This window comes from Ornithodoros turicata, chromosome 9 (assembly GCF_037126465.1).
Source record: "Ornithodoros turicata isolate Travis chromosome 9, ASM3712646v1, whole genome shotgun sequence".
Taxonomy (NCBI): Eukaryota; Metazoa; Arthropoda; class Arachnida; order Ixodida; family Argasidae; genus Ornithodoros; species Ornithodoros turicata.
The window spans coordinates 19,641,993-19,661,385 of record NC_088209.1 but is presented as its reverse complement, the minus strand read 5'-3'; the positions used below and the strand labels follow the sequence as shown (position 1 = coordinate 19,661,385).

Sequence of the window (19,393 nt, the reverse complement as noted above, 5' to 3'; positions counted from 1 at the left end):
GGCTTAACAATGATCCTGCAGAGTGGCCACTCGACAACGGTTTAGTCCACGAAACAGATTACGAACTACGACACAACCACATGAAGAGACAGCACGCTCTTCACGTGACAATGGGACCCGTGGAGGCTGTTCTCGACATCAACAGATACAGTTCGTTGGACCGTCTATTAGAAGTAACAGCCTATGTCCAGCGGTTTGCCAGGAATTGCTTGAACCCTCAAGACAGAAAAACTGGTGGTGGTGGTGGTGGTGGTGGTGGTGATAGGGCTTGCCGTTGTCGGCCTCACGTATGTGGGCAACGCCACGACTCACGCCCTGGGGGAATGTGCGTCCTGGGCCGACTGGCCCATTGACTCCTAATGACGATCCGTGGCCAATTGCCCCGTGCTATGCGCCACTGCGGAGAAAGACGAAGAAGAAGAAGAAGAAGAAGAAGAAGAAGAAACCCTGAAAATTGTATCGTGTAGCTTGACATACTAATGTCACGCTGGCTTATATACGAGCGTCGCTATAAAACCACTGGTTATTAACCTTAAAGGGACAGTCGCATCGACCACAGATCGATTCCGAAACCACAGTGAAATGAGATTCCCCGTCCTTCACTGACCATGACTCCGAAAGTCCCGTTCCGATCGACGGAATACTTTTTGCATAATTCGTGTGTAAGCGGCGCTACAGCAGACGACGGAAGCGGGCGTCAAGCGGAACTCCCTGCTGAGAATCTTTAGCAACGTCACATGGAATCTGACCAATAAGAACGCGGCGAGCCAGAGGAGTCCCCGCGGCTTGCAGCTTGCATGAGCAAGGTCAGGGAGACGAAGGCGAAGGCACATACGGAGATGGCGGACTCGGAACGCGGAAGTGGCGAATCGTGCTGTTCAAATGCCTTTAGTAATAGCTCCCGTGACGAATATACATGTTTGATGACGGCCCATATTCGACGGATCCGCTTATTCTGCAAGTCGCTGGTGATGTACGTGCCGCAGCTGCGTTAGCGCAACAGAACGAGCCTCAGGACCACTGCTTTAGGTACGTTCATGATCGGAGTGCTCAATACTTAATCCCGTGACATTCACACTACGACGCAGGAAACAATCCAAGTGTTTGTGCGGCGTCTGTGTTCCTCAGGAACTGGATGAGTACCTATATGCTGCAGTGCTGGTGAAGTGGTAGAGTTGTGCAACGACGGCACGCACCACACGCACGCATCACACTTTGTTCCCAGCTCCCTGTCATCGGCCAGAACTTCTAGTGGTGTATCTACCGCAGTATTGCAGCGACGATCACAGTCTTCGCCTACTGTGCCCACGATAGATAGGCACGTCGAGCAATCCTTATTTTCGTAGTTGTCGTCGTTGTTTGCACACACGACGAATGCCCCATGAAAGTTACGAAGGCTCTAACCAACTGTGCAACTCAAGGGCCGGGTTAGAATTAGAATGATTGTCAGGAAATTACTATGCTACGTGTTTAGGAAAGTGTCCTTTCTTTTTACAGCTACGTCAGGTTCACTGCTTATTGTGTGTTTACAAGCTGAGTTTGGAGATTCCTTGGACCGAAAAACAGACGACAGATACCTGGGTGTGTCGTCCGCATGATTCGCCAACGTTTTTCCATCCTGGTCCTATCAGGACTATCATCTTTAGTGTGCCTCATTTCCTGTTCACACCTACACCATAATAGACTTGCGTAGTTTCCAATTGAGAAGTGTGAAACAGAATCTGTGTTACCACAGTAATCCCGAGAAGTGCAAAGGAATAGGCAGGAGCAATAAACTACCTGGCCATAAGTGACAGTTATACTTTTAATGATAGTGTAATGCTTCTTATCGTTGGCAGTATTATAGCATGTGAGGGATATAACACGTCAAATAATTTCAGGTAACGTTTCATAACTCACTAATGGTACAGTTACACCTCATTATCATAGTAAGTGATACATCTGTCTGGGAATGTCCAAAATTTGTCATTCCCACGGAAGGTTGTTCTGCCTTGATACAGCAAAACAAATTTTGATACCTGCCATTGATCCATTTTTTTAGCACCACTGTCTTGAAAACAGCTTTCATGACTGTAACTTCAGAGATCCTTGGCAGAGCATTACCTCTTGTCTATGTATTATAATAATTATTATAATGACAGGCAATAAGTTACGCAAATGTGAATAAATCTTTGTGTTGACTGAGTGTTGTCCATTCAAGAGCCATTGCACAAGTCCACATCCAACTCTTCACGCACAGATATTTATTATTTGCTATGCACAGACAGTTATCAGCGTGCACCACACTGGCAATGTCCCTTGGGATCTGAAGCGGGGACTCACAAAAATAAAAAATAAAATAAACAGTTTTGTAAGTACTTCAATTGCAATGAAAAAGGGACGATTGGACAGTAAATTGGACGGTTTCATTATAACAGTGGTACACAGGAAAAAAACTCGGGGTGTTGGGGGGGATCTGGATCGATCTCTGGGCATAACCAAGTGTACAATTTTAGAAGGGTTAGTACATCCTGAAATGGCCCTCATGCCTCAGACCCCACTACTCGATTAATGCACCTCCCTTTTACAGTAAGAGGCCTCTTACTATCTACGGCATATCCTATCAAAGCTCACAGGACAGCAAATTTGGCCAAAGCTTATGTGACAGTGCCTCGTAGAACATGCAGGTTTTCTGTTGAATTGACACTACATCTCTGGTAGCCTCTTTAATGTCTGGAGGTAGGTGCATCATTTTACATTTAACCAGCAGTAACGTATAGCATTGCAAAAAAGGAAACAAGGGCTTAATCTCAACGCTGCATCAGCATCATTCATCATCTCACAATAGCGTTGTTGTCAGCCTCTGCACAAAGATTTGGGTGGACCTGAAACAGACCTTTTTTTTTTCTTTTCATTTCCTGCTGTCAAGTTATTTTGTCTTGGCATGTAGCGCTGAGAATATCAGTAGAAGCCATGAAGTCATTCTCTTTACTTCTTGAACTTGGATGAAGAAAGCACTGTTCTGGAAGATCCTAATTTGTCAGAGGCGTCGTAAAGGCATTAGTGTAAAAACCAGGTCTCTCAGCAAAATTGCCGTGCACACACGTACATTGTTTGATGCCGTTTCATGGATGGATGGGACTTGATCAGCAGCACCTGGTCCTTCTATAACACAGAACGTCAAAAGTGCACCTCAAGTTGGCTACGACAACCGCAAAAACCGCCGCCCTACAGCACACAAACAGTTCACAAACAGAGAGATAAAAGGTAACTGGGAAGTGGGTTATGGCGCTTATGTTACGGACAGAGGTACTGTTTGTATAGTGCCTGTTTCTACACACCAGCACACAAACAGCGTCAGTTCTTCCTTTTAGTGATCGGGGTTCATAGTTTGCGAATTGTTCTGTGTCCAAAAATTGTAAACACATTCTATGTATTTAAGTAATATACGTACCACTTGCGCTTGACCCTGTCGAACTGCCTGCAGCTGTAATACACATGAAAACCAATCATGTCTACCACATTCCACAAAAGTCACAGGTTCAGTAACAGTGAAAGTTTCACGATAACGCGTCCGACAACGAGAAAAGTCAATCACGTTCATATGAATGACATCACTTGAACTTGTTTATTGTATTTTATTTATCTAGTTATTAATCATAGGTTAGGGGATACCTTACGTTGTACCGATTTCGTCTTTTGCTGCTAAGTTACTCACGCGCAAGAGTGACAGACCCGATTGGGAAACTACATAGACATTGTGACTTACTGTCGAAGTTGCTGGCTCGCTTTGTTCGTGGAACACTGTCGGAACGGCGTCAAGTTTCAATTCGTTCCTTTTTTGTGTCAATCCAAGTTGCACTTCCATGATGTTCTCATCCAGGTACACATTATCGGTGAAATGCGAGGAGCATACACGGACAGCATGAACACTCCTTGCTTCATCTGGATACCCGTTAGTGATGTAGCTGCTTCCAACTTTCGCTTCGTCTGGGGTCTGGCTGTAGATGTATCCTTGGCGTGCGAAATCAAACATCGAGGTTTTCGAAGGAAGTTTTCCTGGAGTCGGGAACGCTGCGTCGGTTTCCAAACGACATCCCACGCGAAGGATGCAAGCGTAGCGATAGTATCCGAGTCACTAGAAAGTGTCACATGTGAATACGGGCGACGTGCCGGAAAAAAACAAAGCAGCCCCAGACTTGGCGGCAGACGACAGCGTCCTTCACAGCGGATTAGCCAGATTCGACCTTGCGTCACGCGATGTTGTTGGCGCTGGCGCTTTCGAGGATGAAAACGAAACCGGATCTTTTAAATTCGATTCCTCATCACCTGGTCCGTTTTGGAAGGAGAAAATTTGGCAAATAGCTCGTGGTAGTGTACCGAACACATTGGTATTGGATTCGTAACCACGGTTCCGGATGCGACAGTCCCTTTAACGGAGCGCTAGTGCAACTGTTGTTGAGATTTTGTCTGGGTAACACTTTTTAGGCAAGCATTGATCGTAAAGTGCGAATGTCTGAAAACCAGCCAAGACTATACAAAGTAGCGAAACAGGCTCTTGTACAGCTTAAAAAGTTGAATAATAATAAGGACCATGGCGATTGCAAGGTCGTGGAAATTTACAAAGACTTGAGGAAATAATTAGTTGAGAACTCCTCTTCCCAGATAACACGAGAGGGATGGAGGAGACTGAATAGCTTCTGGTTGGATAGTAAAAGGAAATCGTTGTTGTGGAGAATAGGGCATAGTGTACTACGTCTGAAAGACAGATTCTATTTATAGGGTAAGAGCAGTAGACGGAGCTGCGCACTTTGTAGTGGCACAGAAACAGTAAAACATGCAATTTTTGAGTGTAAAGTGCATGCATACCTGTGGTTATGCTTCAAAAAATATTTTGGATTAAGTAGTCTAACTTTTGAACAAGCTCTTAGGATCCATATCGGGCAAATAGTTAAGAAGCAGCAAAGATTCTATCTATTGGTGGCCGAAGAAATTGTCTAGCAAGTTTGGCTTAATAGATGTAGGGTTGGAGATGTTGGAGCAAGGCGAAATTTAGAAATATCGTCGCGCATGTGGCTTGGGAGGGAAATGTTACGTTTGGGGCCGCAAAATTTCTTCAAACAGTGGCAGTGCAAAAGCTTTAGGATGGTGGACGGGATCATCAAGTTCCACTTCAGTGAGTAAGTATGAATGGAATTATGTTTCTCCAGCATTTCAAAGCTTTCCAGGGGAGATAATTGGTCAGATATGCTGGGTGGTTTAAATGTGAAACCCAGCGGTGTTGGCACTTCTCGAGAGTATACGATGGGATGCTGCACTTCAGTGCGATAGCAATGTGGCAATGTTTTAGAACTTGTCTCAGTTATTGACTCAAGGATAGAAATAGACAGGATACGGATGTAGCGGGCCGTGGGCAACGATGAAGAGGGCCACGCGCCTGGAGCACCGGCCTCAGTTCCACCGGCGCGGCCATGGAGATAGGCCACTGTAATCTCCTCTCCGTGGCATACCATCATCGCCGGTCGGGACTCACGTGGTGGAACACCACCTCCTCTACATTTTGTGACCCGAACGAAGAACACCATGTTCTGCGCAATTAGGCCCTTCATCATCCCAAACTTCTGACCACACCAACGGCGCGCACTACCACGGCACGCTATAACTAGAAGCCATTATCATTACTCGGCTCATCACGATCACATCCCGAACGCCCTTCGCCTCCCGCCCGACACGGATGATAGGTGGGTGGGAAAGTTTAGGAAGATGGATACACAATCTTCTGCGACTCATCTCATAGAGTCAACAATACAAACTTAGTGCTGGCAATACACGTCCTACGTCCTACAGTTGGCAATACAATACACACTTCGTGCTGTATATTTTGCGCCTTCCTGGGTCGAGAGGCCCAGGCAATGATCACGCCATACAGGACGTGCTAGGAAGGCTAGCTTCTCTCAGATTACGTTTCTGGGACCAGTTTGCGGCAGCACAGTCTGTCGGGCGCTGGTCGCGAGAAGCATATTGCTCTCGCCCTTTGCTTGGCCGTTACCTCCGTCGGCCTCCCAGTGTCATCGAGCAACTTGATGCAACCGACGGTTTGGTCCAGGAGCCCCCTGGTGGAGTCCGATCACTGCTGCGTGATCATTTTATGGCGCTTTTGGACTCCGTGCAGTCTGCCGGCGTCGAGGGTCGAGCGTTTTTTGCCGGACGCACTACATATCGAGCTCAGAGCAGCTCCATTATCTGAGGACGAATATACTGCTGCCATCAAACCTCTTCACACTGGAAAGTCTACCGGTTCCGAGGTCCTCCCAGCTGAATTTTATAAATGCTTTTGGCCCACTCTTCGGATGCCTTTGACACTTCTGTTCAATCAGTGCTTGGCACGACGTCTCTTCTGTCCGTCCATTGTAACCTTCCCTGCCCCCGTTTGTGGCACCTGAGTCAGGTTTTACCGCCGCCTCCCACGTCGTCACGCGGCTCAACTCGGCTCTGTTCTCCTTCTTCTGCTCAGGGAAGCTTGTGGAGGGAGGCTGGAGCATTCCCGATCTCTCTGTCGTCTGCAAGTTCCTTGCGGTCAAGGTCCTGGTGGGGGTATTGCGGGACACCAACTGTGCAGCCAACCGTCTCGCGGCCTACTTCTGTTCGATGCAGACCCGTTTTTGGCCCGATATTCTTCACTAAGGGATCGTGTGAGGGGTACGCGGCCTCTGCAGTTGCACGCGGCCTTGCTGGAGCTGTATCGGCGTGTTGCTCCTCCTGCGTGCGTCATTGTGGAAGCGGCGGCTCTTCGCATCTCTGAGCGCCCCGCGTTGGCTGATGAGATGGTCCGTGCCCATCTTCAAGGCTTGCGTCTCCCCTTCCGCAGCTGATTGCTGAGTTACCTTCCTGACTCCTCTCAGGACTTTGTCTGGCAAGCCTGGTGGGACGTGGGAAAAAAGTACATGCGTTTTGACCTCTAAACGCAGAAGGTATAGGATAACCTTTTAACAAGCCAACCGAGACCTGACATGGCACTGCACAACATCGCGTAATACAGGGATGTGGTCGGCTGTCAAGATCGAAAGTACGCCGAAAATACACTGAAATTAATTCAGAAATCTGCTCTTTCTCTGCACAATGCCTGCGCACAGAAATTGGTGAAATGGGATGTGACTACTTCGTCTCGCGGCACAAATGTAAAGTATTCCGCTGGCACAGTGCACGTAAAGCCCTCATAAGCGTTACTAGTTTATACCTATTTACGAGTAACAGTTCGTTTACGGGTTACATCGAGCGCATTGTGATCGTATAGCTCCTTCGGGTGATCACGACGCCGTCAGTAACTTCTGGCCACCACAGAGTTTCGTCTAAGCTCGTTACCCATTGTGAAACCTCTACAGCAATGGTTATCCGTTTTCAGAGGTAACGCGAACGTTTTTATGAGTGTACCTTTTACTTTTAGAGGCAAAAACGCCCATACATTTTTTTTTTACCTCTACTAGAAGTGACCGTTTTAAGATTGTATGGTAGCGCGACCACAATTATTCCGGTCTTGGTTTGTTGCAGGGCCAGGCGTTCTGTTGGTTGAAAAGAAGGTCTCAGACACCCAGATCGGCACCTCCTCCCATTTATCACAAATCACGACACAGAATGATATGATTCAGAAGTATGGTTGGCTGGGAGAGAGTAACGTGGTGTGTTAACAGTGTACCTTCATGTGGTTCAGCGCAGCTTTGACTGCTCAAGTTTTGGGGACGATGACGCAAACGAAAAGCTCAACTCGTAAGGGTTTTACTCCGACTTCACAAATTTCCGAACACTTTACGCCCGGATTACAACATTCAGCCGGACACCGAACGCCAGCTTTGAATTTCCCAACTGTTCGGGTGAAATCCGGACTGGTGGCAGTCCTAGTGTGTGTGTGTGTTTGTTTTCATGTGAATGTTGAAAAGCCACGATCGTTCGTTGAGCAACTGAACGCGTGTAAGATTATGGAACCATGATTGTCACGACCATTAATGATTATTATTAGCGTTCAAATGGACGTCCGGTCACTCTGGTCTGGTACTGTGCCCAGACGGCTAGAATTATTTACGTTAGCATTTATAAATAGTCGTACCTTATAGAGTCCATTCCCCTGCCACATATGCGTCGAACGCTCCGTGTTTTTTTGCGCCGACTAATGCTTTCACGCATTTAACTACAGACGAAAGAAAGAAAAGAAAATGCACGACCATCTCAACTTTTGCACGTCTCTCGTTTGCAGTCGGATCTAGAAAATACACGAAAAGCAGCCCACTTCCTGTAGAAGAGGACAAGCGGAAAGCGGCCAGTGCGATTCTGTCGACGGACGACACACAAAGTGAGAGCTCAGACGGCAGCAGCAATCCACCGTCGGCCTTAGCTGCGCCTTCTGAAACGACGGCGACGAGGAACTATTCTACTCACTGTGAGACTTGTCAGATACTTGCCATTCTGATAGACCGGTAAATTCACTCATGATGGCCATCGTGGACGTCATTCGCCATAGTGGAGAATGATTCTATGTTTACTTGCAAGACAACTGTGATCTGTGACGCTGAGTGATGGGCTGCCTTGTGATGCAATGTTAAATTTTATTTTAAGTGATGAGCAGCGATGTGATGGGATACTGAAGTGGTTGCTGAATGAGGGCCTGTGATGCGGTGTGATGTCGGAGATGAAGCCGAACGATATGGGATACGATGGGAATACAAAGTTTATGTCCAGTGATTAGATTTCATGTTGATGTCGAACGATGAGTTACTACGTTTACTTGTGGTTTTAGTGTGATTTGGTGGGTTGTATGATGTGATGCTGAATGAATTCTATAAATGTGCCCACCTATGTTCATTCTATGTAAAAGATAGAGAGCAGAATGTTTTCTGTTAAACAGATGCGTTCAAACCCGTTTGGGTGAAGTAACAGGTGTGTGCTTGAGTGAAGCGAATGTTGTTGATGCCTGTCTGTGTTCTGTGTTATAGTGAACCATAACCAGGATAGTGACGGAGATTCTGGGATCGATTCTGTCGAAAGGTTCTCGCAGAGAATTGGATCGACGTCATCTACGGACACTGACGCTTGTCATGACTTTGAAAGGTATGTGAATCGTCTACGCATACGTTGGCATAGACAGTACCCCTTGAAGCATATTTTTAATTTTGTTCTTTCTTTTTTTTTTTCACGTATAACTTCAGTCCCTCCATGAACATAAATTTATCTTACTTAACTACTATTTCTAATATACGAGCATTGCAAGGCCATGCAGAATTCTTTGTTTCGTTCCCTGCATCTCAATGCGAACTCAATTTGGTCCATATTGTTGATACTGGGTGTTTTCCGCGATATATGATATGTCTCAAGAAGAAAGTGTTAGTCCCCGTTGAGATCCGTACGCAGCTCGCTGTTAAAGCGTCAGTACACGTCCCCAGAGGGCGCGGTTTTGCTATGTAGCTTTGGGTGCCTGAATACTAGCTCCCTCTGCATAGGGTGAAGACAGCCGCGTCGTCTGCTACGAATTTCCGCCATCTTGACGCCCACGCGCAGCTCGCGATGCGCTCACAAAAGTGTAGCTATACGCTACATTTTGCAGTTGAGTAAATACATAGCAGGGGAGGTTTGAAGTGGGTGAAATCGGTACACATTATTCATGCATGGTTAGGGTGGGCTTAAACATGGCGACTTTGCTGCACTCGCTTCTGCAAAGTGTGACTGCACCCTAGATAGAGGGAGCTACTATTGAGGCACCCCAGTATAGCTTTCCATACGAAAGCGTAACGCGAAAGTAGTTCACCATAGCGAAAATGGCACCCTAAACAGCACGATACCGCAGCGTCATTTGCCGCATGGTGCCAGCAACTGCCTTTTTCGAACCCTCCCAAACTGGCATTCCCTTGTCCCTCGCCCGTGCCCCGAATGAGAAATTTCGGCTGCTACTCCACTTTCTCCTTGACCTGAACACGAGCGCATACCACAAACACGACCCTGAGTATTTTCCCGTGTTTTCCACAGGACACGCACGTTGCGTTCCCTTCGTTTTGATGCATGTCCACGCATTCCCGTCGGGATCGGGTCCCGATAACTTTGTCTTTCTACCTTGCAGAAAGTCGACAAGCGACTCTGTCACGTTCCCAGCTTACACTCAGCGGCCAGCCGTCGAGGACAGCCACTCCGAGCAAAGTATGCGACACTCGTGCCGAAAAATACTGGCTGCGCTGTACGCGACGCAGAATTCTTCCGACGAAAAAGGTTCCTACCGATATCGGAGCTTGTCCATGCCTAATGCCGTGGAGCACACCCTATCGGCTAAGCGACTGTCGGTGCCCACCGCGACTACGGGAACATTGCACATTCAAAATTTTTTGCAGTGCGATCAGCAACCGATTTGCCTGAAAGACCAAAACGATTTGGTTTGTGCTGCGGCTCGGAAACCTCAGAGACAGCCTAATTCGCCAGCACCCGCGCCCAAGCTCTCAGTGCAGCCTCAAACAGCGTCCCCTTCCGCCTTCAACTTGGAGAGTACTTGTAGTGCACCCAGGACTCCTGTGAGTACATGGTCGAATGAACGGCACGCATCGGGACAAGACACACTTCAAAACTTTCCCAGGAGCTCCGCGGCAACGGAAAATGAAAGCAAACGAGTAAAATCCGGAACCTGTCCCACGTCCAAAGAAGTGGACCTAAGGCACAATGGGACATCTCGCCGCTCCAACCTTCCGCTAGCTTCCCCAAATAAAGTCTCTAGTCAGCAGAATATCTTAATTAAGGACGACACCGTGTACCCGCCTAAAGGGGCACATCTGTCGCTTCCGGGGAATAACTTGTGCCGAAGTACTTTCAAGCAGGACGATGTCCTGAGAGTCTATGCGCGACCCGCCGCTGTGGTTCCTGAGCCGCGCAAACTGTCTTCCAGTGAATTCGCCGAGAAACAATGTCGGACAAACGTTCAGACTCAAATCCCCACGCTCGCCAGTGGAAGCTGGAGTGCCAGACAACAGATGCAGCGGCACTGTAACAACCGGGTACCTAGAGCGAATCCTGTTCAGTCACAGGCGGCGGGCCAACAAAGCAACCTGTCTAAGACACCCGTTGCGACGAATCCAAGTTCATGTGCAGTGAAGAAACAGGATGAAAAGCATGCCGTGGATGGACTTTTGAAGGCGACAAGGTGCCAAGATGGGAACCAAACAACGGCATCGAAGAAAAGCACCAGCATGCCTGCATTAGATCAGCAGCGTGGAGCACCGACCAAAGGTATGTATTCTGCAATGCTAGCGCGCAGTATGAAGCTATCGTGATGTCTCTTTTAATGTAGAATGCAGACAACGAGGGCGGTCAGGTGAAGCGTGCGTATGTCCGTCCGTCGCGGTATCACGTGATTACGTTCACTCTGCCCATTTCCGCTTTCGGAGCAGGCGAGGACCGAACGATACGCTCTTCAGTATGCAGTAGGCAGTTTTAGCAAACAGTTGGTTACGTTATCGTGCCTATCGGAACCAACTGCGGTCGTGTGTGATTCAGTATCTTATCCAGTGATTGGTTCTGGTTGATACGGTGCGACGCAAGCAAGGTTATTAACGGTTTGCTAAAACTCGAGTTTTAGCTGAACCTGTTTACGGTTCGCTCCGCTCGCGCGTCCGTCCCGATTCAGCATGCGCACAAATCTCCGCTGGAAGCTTGTTTCTCTTCGCCCAATGCAAGGTGTCGTTCCCTTGACACCAACCCAAAGGAACGGGAGTCATCCGATGCGCCGTTCGTGATATGCGTTCCCACAAGGCGACAAGGCGGAGCGCGCCCTCATTGGTCTCCGGAAACGGTGTGTCCAATCATCGCAGGAGATCGTTTGAGGAGACCAATCCGAGGCCTCTCTGCATTGTTGCGCTTCTTGAGAAGGAGAGGCTAAGTGTACATTGCGGTTTATTTTGCTCATCAACCACGAACGACGCAATGGATGAATCCGGTTCCTTTTGTTGTGGTATCAAAGTAACGGGATCTTCCATTCCGCGGAGAAACTTTTGCACTTTACTGCCCCTTTAGCAGAGAGTTTTAGTAGTGCGCACGCAAGAAAATAGACGGTGCACACTGCACATGCGGAGAACATAACCTTACATAGCGCGTGCGCAGTGCGGACATGCTGTCGCGAACGCTAGAACTAAAGCTCTTCATTGTCACGTAATGTATTGTGAACCGTATTAGAACGTGGTTCGTTGTTTGCTTTATTCAGAAGCAACCAGATTCCCGTTTTTCTTTGGTAGTTGCAGTTAGCGCTGCCAGATGGTGTTGTTAAGGCGCTCCGCTTAGGGTGCCTGCATGCGCGCTCTCCTTGTGACGCTAGTGAAATGGTACCTTTGGATCGGGGTGCGTTCGCCGATAGCACGAAAGACAATATCCTGCATGTTAACGTGAGTATGCAACAACCAGAACAACAAAAATGTACCTCCATGCACGTCGGCCCTGTCTTCCACAAACCAATATAATTTTGAGTACGGTAGAATGCATTCTGCACACGCAGAAAAAGTCGGGTTGAACAAAACTTATGAGCATTTTTTATATAAATAGCCGTTTGGAGCAGCTTGCTGCGCTGGAACGGCTAATCTCTCTCTCTCTCTCTCGCGCGCGCGCGCCGTTTGAAACAGTTAAGCTGCGGTTCGTTCTTTTACGTTTCCAGTGAGTTGTTCTAGAGCAGTGAAGAGGCATTCGTTTCAATTCGGTCAATTCACTTTGCATAGGAGTCACTATATGGCAAGAAAAAAACAGAAGTTCTACTATCAACTCAATGCTTAATATCTCTCAGCTGGTTAGCCTCGTCAACGGTGGTTAACGAATTCCTTTGTATAGTGGCATAAGGGAAAGTTTGACATCAAAGGAAACCACGATATTGCATATGATTAGTACACATCACTGCAGTTCTCCTAGCGGACACCTAATACCCTATAAGACGGCACCCTTTTATAGTGAACTTTTCTGCTTTGTTTTTAAAATGCCCGTTTTCAAAATCAATCAAAATTCACGCATTACATGCAGCTCAGGTGAGTGTGTCTCATGCCGTTCTTTCAAGCGCAGAGTGGTGCGTTTTCTTTTTTTTCGACGTGACTCATAACGCCTCTACGGACAACTCACTACAGGTATATGACGTGAACTGGTCACGAGATAAAATAAACCCAGACAAGTAGCATTTGTCTTTTTATCTGGAAAAGGAAATGGAGCAGATAAGAGAGCACAGATTAACAGTCCACGTTCACAATGCTTGCACTCATCATGTATATATGTGTTCATTCTTTCCGTAACGTTTGGATACAATACAGAAGCTGTCATGTGGTTTTCGTTCTGTAGGAACAGACAGCGTTTTGCACGGCGGAGTAGAGTATGCTGTGGTTAGGAGAAAACAAGAGCAATATCTGGCCCTGTCATCAATTCCCCGCATCACCAGCACGCCTTGTATACTCGCCCATGACAAGGAGCCGCCGCTACCGCCCAAGAACTTCATGCACAAAAGGTTGGTGTCCCATAAAAGATCCGTCATAAATGCCCGTCGCGTTGTCAACGCTCGGTCAGCGCTGTGCACATTTGGTCAACAAGTGAAATAAATATGATATTCATTTAAAAAAAACTGAAACTCTATGGTGTTATATAGCAGGGTTGCGGAGTTGCCACTCCGTGGTTGGAATGATTCCGGAATCATTCCAGATTCATCAGAGCCCGGAATGGAATTGGAATGGAATAGCGGAAACTGTCCTAGGAATGGAATGGAATTAGGCTTTTTTTTTTCGCAGGCGGAATGGAATTGGAATGGACTGGTCTGGGTGCCACACGGTCAAAGGCGAAATAACCTTGTCTTTTTGCTTTTTCCGTGATGGGTAATGTCATTGATAATCTCATCTATAGCACTGCTGGGCTACCCAGCACGGTTACCGGTCCCATTTCTTTTATTGATGGAATTAAAGGAATGGAATGGGGTTGCCAAGCCATTCCAGGAGTAGGAATTGGACATACCTTTTCATTCCGAAGAATTGAAAGGAATGGAATTATCACAAATCTCCATTCCTCGGAATGGGATTGGAATGGAATGGGTGATCTCATTCCGCAACCCTGTTATATAGTAGTATTTACCCTCTCGAATTTAACATTTTCTGTTATCGGAGCAGCTTTGGTTTGCATATATGGATTGTGCAGTATATGCTGCTTTCGAACGATTTGGATTTAAAGTTGCGATCTAAACTAAAGTTTTGTGGTCCGTCTACGTTACCGAGCTGTATTCAGACGTTTTTAAGCCGGTGTCGATCGAATGTGCCATCGCCTCCATTCTCTCCATTAAGCTGGAAGAGCCGACTCATCGAATTGTTCGGCTTGTGCAACGGTGGAAGATAGTGAGCATGTTATAATGCACAGCACTAGGTATGCATCACAAAGAGCTGCTTTGATAGCTCCATTTGATCGACTGGACAGCAGGGTCTTCGATATAGTGAAGGTCGAAAGAAGGAAGTCACTGAAAAGGTTAGCCATGTGTAGGACTCGAACCCACATCTGCGTGTTGTGTTGTCCTTTCTTCTGTATTCCAGCCTTAGAACATCAATTTCTATAGTGAAGGTGTTGGGACTTTGAACAGCAAATACGAGGGTTGCTGCCTTTGAGGCACTTGTGAAATTTGTAAAGAAGTTGTGGGATGGATACATCCATGGGCCTCTCTGTACATGCTCTTGGGATAAGTGTGAATAATGGACTTATGTGAACAGTGGACTGAATAGTGAACATGTGAATAGTGAATATCGAAGTTGGGAATAGTGAACTTGCGAGCAGAGCACTTGAGAAGTAGCTAACTAGTAGGTTTCTCTTTCTTGTTTCCTTTTTTTTTTTTTGGAGGGGGGATTTATTTTAGGAGTAGCAGAACATGTCGGGAGACGAGTTCAATTTCTCCTCTTCTTTTTTCTTCTTCTTACAAACAAACAAACAAAGTTGTGATTCGCTTAAGAAATTCTCAGAAATTTCTACGACATATATTTGACTCGTTAACCGTTGAGTTTGAGTTTGATTATCGAAAAAAAAAGAAACGGAAGGTATTGAATTCGTCACCTGACGAATTCTGCTACTCCCACAAAGGAAATGAAATGAATGAAAGGAAAAAGAAAACTGGAGACAACAACCACAACAACAATAAATGAAGAAGTGACGATGACATGGGAGAAAACTGGAGAGATGAAAAGGTAAAAATAGAAAGACATCACCCCTCCCAGTCACCGAACTGTACGTTCACATGCGTAGCTATACATCCCCTAGAAGTGAACTGAATCGTTAACCGTTTTCCTTTCCTCGCAGCAATTTCTCCCTCTATCGGGGCTCCCAGTCGTCGTGCTCTCTGAGCACCGCGGCCTCTGCTCCGTCTTCGCCGTCGGGCCTCTTCGAGCGCGTGCAGGGTTTCGGGAGGAGCGCTAAGTCAGCGCTGGTGAAAGCCTTCAGCACGGAGCGCATCTACAGGCCGCAGAAGACGGAGACTGCAGCGGCCCGAGTGCACGTCAATGTGGATCCGCAGCCGGCGAACAAGAATGATACGTCTTTGGTGAAGGGACTCAAAAATCGCATCAGTTTAAGAAGGAAGGCCAAGCGACGGACACACCAGGAAGCCAGCATACAGATAAACACAAATGAAAAGTATGCAAATCATTGCGTTGTAATGCATGACTTGTCGATGTTATGAGGTTGCTCGGCTCATCTAGTCTTTTTTTTTTAAGTAACTGTTTTTAACTTTTTTTATATTTACTTCGTCTTTACCATGCCACAAGTTTGTAAATCTGTAGGGTTAGTGATTGAAAATCAGTGAGCTTTTTTTTTAATTCCGTGTCAGCGCCGCGAAGCAACTGTGGCTATGAGCGGTGTACAGACGTGGACAGATGGAGAGATGACAGCAGGAAGGAGTACGGGACAGGGGGATTAGTATGCGTCCTGGGCCGACTTCAGGGGGAACTCTGGGGACATAAAAATCAGCGAGCTGTTTTTAGCTTTTTTGCCCACGGTATTTTTTTTTCTCCGCCATCCAGCGTGTAAGAGGGGTGCTTTTTTAAGCAGACACCCTTTTTGATTCCGCAGGCGCAATATATATACCCAGCAAATATACTTCGCTATACAGGGTGTTCAAAATTAAGCTTTAACGAGCGCTACGCAAACACAGCGATGACATGGAAACCGGATGACAACTTTATGCTACTTGTGTAAGAAAGAGGTGCTGCTAATTATGTAGCACCTGTTTCTTACTCAAGGAACAGAAAAAGTAGCACCAGTTTTCTTTTGTTCGCCTATTTATAAAGTGCTAGTGAAAGCTTAATTTTGAACACCCCGTATATACCCAGCTGAAACAGTGTTAGCGATCAAATACACCCTCCTGCAATTGTGTCTCCTGATAGAATGAAATGCTGCTTTTTATAGCGTACTCCATTTAGGAAAGCTTTTTTTTTTAAAAGACACCCTTCTGTGTGGTGTGGTGCTCACACCACAATCGCTTTGGCTATGATGATCGGGGTCGCACACATGAATTCCCCCTTCATGTTACATATACACTTGACATCGCTTTTACTTTAACGCACATTCTGCGCAGCCCACCAAACAAATCTTTCCTGAGGAGTAGTGCGTTCCTCTAGCTAGGTAGACAGCTGAACTGAAATGAAATGACTGATGAACTGAAAAACTCATTTCAACGACGTTCATCCAACTGTTCGTTCAACGACGTTCATTTCAAGTGAAATGAACGTGAAGAACGTTTGTAGAACGAACTCCCCTCGAGACACGGGCGGCCGAGGAAAACTGACTTCCTTATCTGTTGGTGTTCCAGTGGAAACGATCCCGCCTGGGCGGGAGGACAGCCGACTCATTTGACCGGTCAGCTGCTACAACTCAACCTGGATGGGTCTCAAGTGGTGGAATTGCGTCGGCCGGTTGGACGATCCTTTGGGTTTTTCCTTGCACGAGGCCGTGTTCACACTCACCAAGGTGTCTTCGTCTCACGGATGCACGATGCCCAAACACAACAGGTGTGCCTTATTCTATTGGTCACGTTTTACACCGGCGGTTCGCTAACCGCTTTTCGTTTTTTTCTTTTTTTCACAACTGCTTTGGTTTGCAGATGCACAGAAGCAGTCCTACATGTTTTACTGCCGACTTTTAGCCAGTTGCCATACTCTTAACCTGTGTGGTTATGACATAATACAGATGTGAAATATATTAGTTCGAGTGTCACACAAATTATTGCAAGTATCTGAATGTTCGTCCCGTTTAGTCTTAAAATTTTAGTGGCGTTGCTAGAGAACAGAACCTTGAGCCACAAGCCTCCCGTATCTCCTGTGTCGGTATCGGGAAAAAGTTAAATTTATCCTTTATAGGCTGATAAAGCAACACTGCTGCCAACGGTGCTACCAGTTGTACAAACAGGGCCGCACCAACACAATTCTCCCAATGCCGAGCCTACTGTGTTAAGTCTATATTATTTCCAGGTATACCAAAGTGCACTCATATCAGAGGATGACGAAATTAGTGAAGCAAAGAAGGCATATAATATGAGATTTTCACATAGATGAAAGGTGCATTCGTTAACTTAAGCGACGAACCCATCACGACATCACTATTCATCATTTAATTGTTGTTTTCGGTTAAGTTTCCAGAGAACAGAGCTATTTCGACCAGCGGCATCAATGTTAAATCGGAAACTCGATTAAATAGTGTGGAGCTCATATCAGTTCGTGTAATGTCACCTGGATTAATTTGTCCCCGCTTACTCAAATTTTCGCATTTGAAATTTTTCGCATCGTATGTGGGGTGATTGGAGGAAACCAGCTGCTTAGAATATATCCTGCATGAAACTACTGTTTTTTTTTTTTTTCTGGGATTTTCTCAGACACTTTCAGACATATGTCGCCAGTTCCCTTAGAAGTCGGCCCACGACGCACATTCCCTCAGGGCGTCAGTCGTGACGTTGTCCACGCCTGCGAGGCTTACATCGGCGAGGTCTTTCAGCAGCAGCAGCACCACCACCACAATGAAACTATTGTTGTTCTATAAGCAGTAATTGTATGGTATCGCTTCTGAACCAAGTTTGACTGAACCCTTGAACATGGGAAGGATTAATCTGCTACTCTAAGTCGTTATGAAATGGTCTTTCAGCGACAGAAAATTAATTTTGTCAGCAAATTCACCTCCACTTTCGGCTGGTGTCAATCCCAATCGCAATCAAAACCTAAATGCGGTAGACCGCTTCAAGTCAATTCGAGCCCCGTGCTCTTGCTGCTGCCAAAAACAGAAAGAAAAAGAAGCAAACACAAAATACATACGGGTCCGGATAAAACAGGCTTATAAGAAGTAGTGTTGACTATAGCACCGAAAACGGCACGAGAGTGAATATTCCGATGTGGGAGACTAACGCCATCTACCGAACGTTCCCGTTCATGCACGTGGCAAGTCGATGGCCTCATTCACTCGGCATACGCGCAATACCGGCGATACTGGGGGAATAGATATCATCCGCCCTTGGCAATTTTTTTAAATAGAAATATGAAATCAGGCGGATAGTGGTATGGAATATAACCTGAAGATGTAAAAAAAAATAGCGTTAATGCCTTTCATTAATTGTGCGGTCAACATCACATACGCTGCAAAGCCGCATGCCGGGGATCTTGATGTCCATATGTGCATTCTTATTCTCTGGAAAGTGGACAAAGTGTAAGAAATACCAGGTTGTCCTTTCTAAGGACGAAATGTTGTCGCTTCGTCTGAGAGAGCTCCACAGTAATGTTGTGGTGAATACAAAGTCAACAAAAGGTAATGCCTAATGCACCAAACAAAAGCACGCCCTCAGCTATGCTAGCCTGTAAAATATATGTGCCTTTATCTTGCGACAATCATGTCTTTCTACTGGGAGACCATAACTTTCTAGTTGTACCTTTCTAATAGAACTTTAATTTGCACCACTTACAAGTTTCTTTTTCCCCTCTATTATTGGTCCATGTAGTATATTACTCGAATAAAAGTCTAAGAAATTTACTTTTTTATGATGTCATTGCAAGCTAATAAAGAGTTTGTTCCTTCTAAACTACTTTCGGCAAGTGGTTGTAAGCTGGTAGTCCTGCGGAATGGAAGTATTTCGGGACCCTTGTTTTTAATTGTGCGTTAAATTTACTGTTAATAGGGTCTGCAAAAATTTCTCCTCTTAGGCGCTCGCGAAGGGGAGAGGCAGAGCGCTTGCAGCTCTCTACAGAACATGATAGGTTGCATTGTATCCCATGTCCCCTGAGAAGTTGATGCGTTACACGCTTGGTGGCACTAAGCGCATGTTCATTGACCATTGGTTTCAATAATCACTGAAATCAATGACTATTGAAAATCGCACGTGCCGCGACCAAGCACGTTACGTACCAACCTGTTAGGGTGCATTGGA

At 46.3% G+C, this 19,393-nt stretch overlaps 2 protein-coding genes across 3 annotated transcripts in view; one reads left to right on the top strand and one right to left on the bottom strand.

Moving 5' to 3' along the window:
• The window catches only part of LOC135368295 (uncharacterized), an 82,735-nt gene that overhangs the window by 60,989 nt on the left and 2,353 nt on the right, over positions 1-19,393 (top strand). For both annotated transcript variants that reach the window (XM_064601476.1, XM_064601477.1), the window contains 6 exons: positions 8,228-8,410; positions 8,964-9,078; positions 10,082-11,232; positions 13,312-13,474; positions 15,292-15,624; positions 16,799-16,997. In XM_064601476.1, the coding sequence (XP_064457546.1) occupies positions 8,228-8,410; positions 8,964-9,078; positions 10,082-11,232; positions 13,312-13,474; positions 15,292-15,624; positions 16,799-16,997 (2,144 nt within the window). The remainder of the gene's footprint in view (positions 1-8,227; positions 8,411-8,963; positions 9,079-10,081; positions 11,233-13,311; positions 13,475-15,291; positions 15,625-16,798; positions 16,998-19,393) is intronic.
• Positions 2,937-4,413, bottom strand: LOC135367790 (uncharacterized). Its single transcript, XM_064600912.1, has 3 exons — positions 3,749-4,413; positions 3,434-3,466; positions 2,937-3,144 (listed from the first exon to the last, which is right to left on the bottom strand). The coding sequence occupies exons 1-3, from the start codon at positions 4,013-4,015 to the stop codon at positions 3,061-3,063; spliced, it is 384 nt and encodes a 127-aa protein (XP_064456982.1). The 5' UTR covers positions 4,016-4,413; the 3' UTR covers positions 2,937-3,060.

Excerpts from the sequence above, each read along its gene's own strand:
- LOC135367790 (XM_064600912.1), bottom strand. The coding sequence starts at position 4,015 with ATGTTTGATTTCGCACGCCAAGGATACATCTACAGCCAGACCCCAGAC. Across the intron at positions 3,467-3,748 it reads GCGAGCCAGCAACTTCGACA|CTGCAGGCAGTTCGACAGGG; the intron begins GTAAGTCACAAT and ends TGTGTATTACAG. Across the intron at positions 3,145-3,433 it reads GACAGGGTCAAGCGCAAGTG|AAGGACCAGGTGCTGCTGAT; the intron begins GTACGTATATTA and ends TCTGTGTTATAG.